At 29.6% G+C, this 8,314-nt stretch overlaps 1 protein-coding gene across 1 annotated transcript; it reads right to left on the bottom strand.

Annotated features, from left to right (window-relative positions):
• Positions 1 to 3,978: 3,978 nt before the first annotated feature.
• Positions 3,979 to 8,030, bottom strand: LOC129978942 (deoxynucleotidyltransferase terminal-interacting protein 1-like). Its single transcript, XM_056090673.1, has one exon. It carries the CDS (start codon positions 7,912 to 7,914, stop codon positions 6,445 to 6,447), a length of 1,470 nt encoding a protein of 489 aa, XP_055946648.1. The 5' UTR covers positions 7,915 to 8,030; the 3' UTR covers positions 3,979 to 6,444.
• Between the last annotated feature and the right edge of the window lie 284 nt (positions 8,031 to 8,314).

Consider the following 8,314-nt stretch of genomic DNA (forward strand, 5'->3'; position numbering starts at 1 on the left):
TACTTCCAGCTGGGTACGCCCCCATTCCAGACGGCCGATAATTCCACCACGTAAAAAATCATCCAAATGCGTCCTTTGTGTCATAACTAAGCGGTTATTGCACTGAAAGGCTTATAAAGCGCTTGCGAACAATTTTACTTCTTTGCTGTATTCCTTATACATCACTCTCTTACGCTCTCGTCATTGTGATCTAATATCGGTGTCATCTGGTGGCTTCCTGCAATTTGCATATAATTTTTGAAGATGTGTGTAGTTATTTTACTGGTGATATATGTGTTTTAAGAGTTCGATTTCCGCGTGACTCTGAATTATCCTTTATTTATGGACACGAGTATATTTAGTGTGTGACTTTTTTTGTTAATGCATCAAATACTTCAAAAAAATTACAATTTTTTTGCAATTCCTTTTTCTATTTTTAATACAACAAGTGCATTTAAGCATTCTGAACACATGCTTGACCGAAGATAATTCTTTATTAATTTTAAATTTGCTGAAAGAGCACTCAGCACTTGCGATAATAACTGACAACGTAAAGAAAAGTTTTAACTCAGTTAATACATTTAGAAATAACTCATTAGAATTATTATTTAGTATGTATTGCAATATGTCTTTTGTGTCATTTACATCTCTTTCCTATAAAATCAAATCCCGTAGCAAACGAATTTCCTAGATTAGGTAGATTAGGTTTTCATCTATATCTTTGTTCAAAACTTTACAAAGTTTTTGGAACATTTCTCTAATTTATGTTTTTCTAAAGTTTTTATATCGGTGATTAATTTGAAATCAGAAATAATATCTTATATACTTTTAAATCGGTCTTCTATTTATACAATAACAGTATCAATTACAGTGTTAAAAAAATAACACCTAAATTCCTCTACCGGCTTTTACATAACTTTGTCTTCTGCTAATTCGGAATATAATCTTTTCCTTTTTCCAATTCGTTTTGCAGGAAAATGTTCTGAAATGTTCAAATTACGTGCTAGTACTTTTGCTTCGTCTAAAAATGTGTTAAATTTTGGATTTCAGTTTTAATTTTATTGACTAAATTGAAATCCGAGTCAAGAACAATTGTTTTTACTTGAAATAGTTTATTGATAGTGTTAATTTTGGACAATATTGCAAACCATACTATTAAACATAAAATAAATGTATTGCATATTTCTTGTATTGTACCCAATAAACTTTTTGCTTCCGATACCGCTATATTATCGTTACTTACATCAATAAATTCTTCTAGGGCATTAAAGGGTGTTAAAACTGTGTATACACTGCTTTAACCAAATCTATTTTGGCTTCCCAACGAGTGTCGCATAATGGTTTAAGAGTTATGTTTAAATGCTTTTATAAATTTCCCATCTTTTTGTAGACGCAAAAAATAAGTAATATAAGCTTTGCAAAATCCCCACAACATTTTTACAATATATACTGCTGGAAACAGCATCACAAATTAATAAATTGAAGGAGTATGATAGGGAAGGCACATAAATTGCATGTAGGTTTAGAGAAAGTATTCTAGACTGTACACTTTTATATTTCCCTCTCATGTTGCTACCATTGTCGTATGCTTGCCCTCTACAATTCATAATATTTAAATGAAGCTCACTTAATCTTGCTAGTCCTTCTCCAGTCACATCAGTTATTTCAATGAACCCTATAAATGACTCATTTATAGCTAACCTTTTCTTTTCAAAATTTACATACCTAACAATGATTGAAGTTTGTTCCTTATGGGAAATATAAAGAGTACAATCCATTTGGATACTACAGTACATAGCTGCTTTTATATCGTGTTTAATTTTGTTGAGGAATTCATTTCCCAACGCAGAAATAATTTGTTCGTGTGACCTACGTGCTAAATGATGCATAATTCTATTTTTAGAATTTATTATTTTGTTTAAATGATCCATTCGCACAGGGTCCTATTTACTTAATAATTCCATTAAACATAAAAAATACCCATTATAATCCTATTATTTCGTGAGTTCCTCGAAGTGGAAGATTATTAGACGCTAAAAATAGAATCACACCTGCAATTATTTGAAATAGTAAAGCGAGTCGTGCCGTTTCCTTACTTACAATCACTCAAAAAAGTATTGGGACACTTGGCATGAATAACTATATAGCTATTTATAAAACTACTTATCACATTAAAATAAAACAAGACGAATCAAAAAATATTTTAACATTTGGTATACAGTTTGTAAGGAAAATTTTATTGTTATTTTAGAATTAAAATTTGATCTAGCTTTTCAAAGGCAAAAGGAAAAAAAAAAGTATTGGGACACTTTTGAAATGAAAAATTCAACAAATATATCAATAGAATTGAATTTACTACCACTTTTTTAGACTATAATTTTTAGAACATAAAAATTTCAAAAAGTAAGATTATTTATAGAAAAATGATGAGAAATTAAGATATAGAGAATGATGTGCGAAGACTTGTAATAAATCATTGGAAAAATGAAAAATCAGTTCACGGTTCAGGACACACCTCAAAATTTAGTAAGTTTACCGTTTTTAACATTATTCACAGGTTCAAGAAAACAAATAGTGTTGAAAACAAGAGAAGATCAGGGTGTCCATGGGCATTTAATGAATGTGAAAAGAGGTGGATTGTGAAACATGTTTACTTTAATCCAAAAACTAATGCAGTAAAATTGACTCTGCAATGTAAAAGTAAGATCCGAAAATCTGTAAATCCTAAAACTGTTGGAAATGTTTTAAGAAAACATAGGTATCATGACAAAGTACCTGAAAGAAAACCCTACATCAGCAAAGGAAATCGACAAGCTAGGCTGGCATTTGCTAAAATGTATGCAAAGCAGCGAAAAGAATTTTGGAAAAATGTAATTTTTGTTGATGGAAGCTAACATAACATTTTCGGATCGGATGTTTGAATGTAAAAAGTTTGGGGAAACCAAATATAACAATGCCTGTCAAAAATTTACGGTCTACTGTCGAATATGGAGGTGACAATCAAATAGTGTGAGGTTGTATGGCAAGCATTGGTTTGGGAATTTAAATTTATTGATGGTGTAATGAATAAATATGTCTATCTTGACATTTTTAAGCGAGATTTAAAGGAAAGTGCGAGCAAGTTGGAAATCTGAAGAATTTTAAATGGCACAACAATAATGCCCCAAAACATACAGCTAATATTTGCAAATTATGGGACTTCTACTACTGTCCTAGTTTTATTAAGACTCCCGTACAAAGTCCAGACCTTAATCCCATTGAACATGTGTGGGATTATTTGCAGCAAAAACTATATGAACATCAAATTTCTAACAAGCATAATTTAAGAAAAAATATTTGGTCGAAGACTGAGCCACACTCGATTCAAAACATTTAATAATTTTGCAAAAAATTGGTCCAATCCATGCTAAATAGAATATGAGAGGTCAAAGAAAGCAAGGATGGCCCAACAAGAAATTTTTTGTTTTCATTATTTTTCTTAATTTATTGGGAAGTGTCCCAATACTTTTGTGGGCAAGTGTTTTTGCTTTATTTCTTAAATTTTTAATTATAACTATAATTACATTAATTTGAGAGTTTTGTTTGAATTATTGATTTGTATATATCAAAATGATCAAACTTCAGCATTTTTAGCAAAAACTCCTTTGTGTTGTACAGGTCCGATTTTAACACAAAACATTCTAAACTTATCAGTTATAATACTTGGCTATAAAACAGGATTGTTCTTGATTGTTATGTATCTGGCAACAGCCATACATATGAGAGGCCAGATACATAACATTGATCTTATTTGTTGTCATTATTTTCTGATTCGGTCATATTTGTATAAACACACGCCCTCCCACAGATGGCCAGGCCTGTATACAAGAATAAAAAAGCAGGTCTTAAACAAACATTAATCGTTTTTGCAGAACTGAAATAATAAGATTCATCAAAAACATTTATAAAAAGTTTAATACTACTAAAATGAAAGCATTACATAATTTTCAACATTGGGATGAAATTGATGGCATTCATTCTAATAATCTAAAGTGCTTCACATGACAGCAAGGAAAAATATACATACAAAATAAATAATCCTATAACTAACAAACTTTTACAATGAAACAATATATACAATAAACATCAAATATCAATGATATATTAAAATGCAATAACAGGAGGGAATTCTCAATGTCATGGAGGAAATAATCATGCACTTAATATATAATATTTTGATAAAACTCACTAATAGGTGGTTAAAAGTGTTGGTGTTAAAAGCTAATAAATACGTTGGAACGTTAGTAAAATTCACCTCTCCTCTTTATCAATACTAAAGATAATGAAGAATATATATATATAAATTACATGCCCAGGTCCAATGTTGTCGAGTAAATAAATATTTAAAATGTAGAAATCTCAATAACAAATACTTTGATCAATTTTTTTATTGCAAGAAAATGAAAATAATTCAAATACCATCTTAAGAGTAAAACATCTGAAGAAATTTATTATAAATAAATAAAAGATTCATTTTATGTTAATCATTAATTAATAATTCATTTTGGTTCCAATTTGAATATTCAGTCTAGATCAAAAATTAATTTTTCATTCACAGATGAAGTGGCAAAATATTTTTGCAGCTAAAATAGGATCACAAAACATAAAAGTTTAAAGTGCTCAGCTCCACGTTTTTTTGAAAATTCACTTTTTGATTTTAATAAAACAACTTCTAACAACTTCTTCAAAATAATTTTCATGATCATTATATAAAAAACAGCAATTTTTAAAATTATCTCAATCTTAAATTTACAGGAATCTTTATTTAATAAAGAAATAATTTATTATATGTACATAAAACAATGCTTCAACAGAATCAATAATTCATAGATTTTTTTTTTTTAGTTAGATGTTAAAATATATGTGAAAAATGTAAAATAGGATAACTTTTTATGTTGTAAGTATAGTCTAAAGGATGCTAAAATAAATAAATCATAATTAAAATACATGTTATGTAATTAAGACATAATAATGGAAAATAACAAGAAAGAAAAAAGATTCATCTACGTCTAACTGGAACACATAATTTTAGCAAAAACTTAAATATCTGGAATAAATACAATTGAAATTTAGATAATCAGTCGGTCATTATTCTTAGTAAATAAATTGTTTCATAGAAACAATTTCCCCTCCTAATTATAAAACAAGATGTCAATTTAATACATCAAAATGATTTATTTTGCTTATTAAGTATTTTTAACTCACAGATCCTTGGGAGCATAAATCACAAGTAATTTTACAAAGATTCATATAATGAACAAGATTGTATAAATATATTATAAAACAGAAATATAAATCGAATATTTCATAAACTACATAACAATTCCACAAAATAATGAATAAAATTCATTAAAAATCCATGCATTCAATAAACTGTGGTTAAAATAATTAGCTGATGATAAATAATTTAACATAATAATAATGAAAATATCAATGGGAAAACAAATTGCTTATTATCTTCCACTTTAAGTTCACTTAAGAAAAATTCAAATCTTTCACTTTTGTCACAATATACTTCAAGAACTGAAAATTTGCTACTTATTTATTTCTACACCCCAGGGCTTTAATGCCAAGCAACTGAAATATGTTGCCAAAATGATTACACTATCTACAAGGGAGCTTGGCAATCTTAGCATAATCTGAAAATTATCAAATAAACAAGCACTGAAAATTTAAGTAAGCTTAATATAATACAGCACATTATAATACAAGAAACTTTATTTCAGCTTAATGTAATAATGGGACTTAATTAACATTACCTAAGAAATTAATTGGTAGTTAATAATTAAACAAAATATAGATCAGGGTGGTTCATATTCCTCGTTAACTATCAAGGTCTATAAGACAAAGATTCATGAGAAAAAGGAAAATGTGATATCTGCTATTAATAAGAAACTTCAAAGCACCTTAGGTAGCATTCTTATATGGCAGAACTTTCATATGTAATTGGCCCACTTTTGTGTGATATGAGGAAAATTTTCTGTAATTAACCTTAATGTAGCAAGTAATTCATTGCTAAAATTCTTATCAATCTACCAGTTATTGAATAATGTTACATAAGAGCACACATAGAGAATAGAATCAATGATCTTTTTTCTCTGATTGATGCATCTCATATTTTAATTCATTTGGCTACTGGTAGACATATAAGTCTTTACTCTATAAATTAACTAGTAAGATAGCAGAATACAAACATATTTTAAACTTTAATTGGTTTCATCCATTAATTTAAAACATTGTTTAAAAAAAATATTTTTTCTTTGAAGCAATAGATTTTGTATTTTGATGGTAACATATATTTAACTGGCTGAACAAAGAGAGAAAAAGATGGTTTTTGCTAAATTAGATGATATAGAAATTAATAAATCAAAAGACCCAACAGTAAATTTTTGTAACATTTCCTTCTTATCTGCTTTTTATTGAAAATCATGGTGTAGGACCTATATCAAATGGGGCTGACAATGGAGGATCAAAAGTCGTGCTTAGATCAGATGCTGCAGGGGAAATTTCAGGCTGGGCTGGACTTACATCTTCAAATCCAGTTCCTAAACTGAATGGAGAGGGATCAGTAGATCGTAAATCTGAACCGAGCAGATCAAGATCATCTGTTGGTGATACAGTTCTTGATTCCTGCTTAAAATCTTCAAGCTTAATATCATGATTAGCATCGGAATTCGATGCTGGTGGTCTACCCCGCTTCTTAGTAGGAATATCAGTTCTCATATCCTGCATAACCTGTTTCATCTTGGATATCATATGCTCGGGTACTGTAAAACCAATGATTTCATTCATCATGAGAGAAGGATTATTTCGGTATTCTTCTGAGTCAGCAAGTTCTTTAATATCTTCAACCAGCAACATGTAAGCTTTTCCTCCAGTTGCTGGCATAAGATTGTGATCATAGAGCCATTGCTTATCTTCTTGATCCCCAGAATATTTAAATACTTCTGGATGTTTTATATACAGTCTTCCTCTTGTAGCCCCGAGACCTAAAGCTTTGTTTGCTTTGGCACCCATAACAAATTGGGTCTCAGTAGTCAAGCGATTGGGATCCCATTTGGGACCTTCCCGTTTAACTTGCTCAATTTTGAATTTTAAAGGTGTAGATCGACCAGATGCAACATTGGGTGGTCGACCTTTACGTTTTTTAGGTTTAACAGGAATGAAACTGGCCTCAGAATCAGTATCCGATTCCTTCCTTTTTTTCAATAAAGTTTTTAAATAGTTGTTGTTGTTAGCAGGTTTTTGTTCACTTGAAGAGCTACTTTCAATTTCAGCAAAATCAGCAGGGCTAGTACCCCTATTTGAAGTGCTTTGATACATCTTTTTTGCTTCTTCAAGAATCTGTCGGCAGACAGAATGGAGATGTTGGTCAGACACTGAGTTTTCACCATTATTTATCTTTATATTTTCTATACCAGGTTTGAAAAACTTTTCAATATATTTTTGGATAATATCATCAATCTCTTTATTAATGAATGACTGCATATTCTGTCTCAAAAGTTCAAGGGATTTCGCAGTTCCAGAAATGAATCCCAACCGAGCCCTTTGCATAGCAACAGCTTGGGATCTATAAGCTGTCCGGTAACTAGTAGTACTTGTGGGGAAATTATTCAAATTGTAGGATCGCATATTGAAAGTATTCTCCCATTTCACAAGACCCATCGTTTGTAAGGAATCGGAAATATCTGAAGTGACTTTTTCGCTTTTGAAATATATGTTAACTCCTCTATTATTAGTATTAAAGAAACGTAAATGCTGATTTTCATTTTTTGCAGGATAAGATGATGTCACTTCGAATTTTGGAGTGTGCCAACTAAATACATTTGACTTATCACTGCTATTTTCCCGATCTGAAGGAGAATATACTCTTATTTCTGGAAGATGTGAAGACATCTTGAAATTTATAATTCTGAAATGTAACAGAAGTTAAATATATTGGAATCGAATACACAATTCTCAAATTTGTTTTGATTCGTTCATTGTTATGTTTATGCCTCTTCACTTTCCTTCATTTTCTGCTTTTATACTTTTTCTTAATTTAAAAATAATTGATTACGTTTATTACGACAGAGGCATAAAAATTAAAATTGTAGCCAAATTATTCTACAAACATGGAGTGGATATTTGAATCTATACAATATATATATATTTGCTTTATATTCTAAATATTCCAAAATTAATTTGGCAAGATTTAGATAAGTAAAAACTCAACCGATAACATAGCAAAAATTATAAAAAACAATTGATAATAAAATACGGTCCAGAAAGTTTTTATATTATTGAGTAAAATATC

This window comes from Argiope bruennichi, chromosome 1 (genome assembly GCF_947563725.1).
Source record: "Argiope bruennichi chromosome 1, qqArgBrue1.1, whole genome shotgun sequence".
In the NCBI taxonomy this organism is placed as follows: Eukaryota; Metazoa; Arthropoda; class Arachnida; order Araneae; family Araneidae; genus Argiope; species Argiope bruennichi.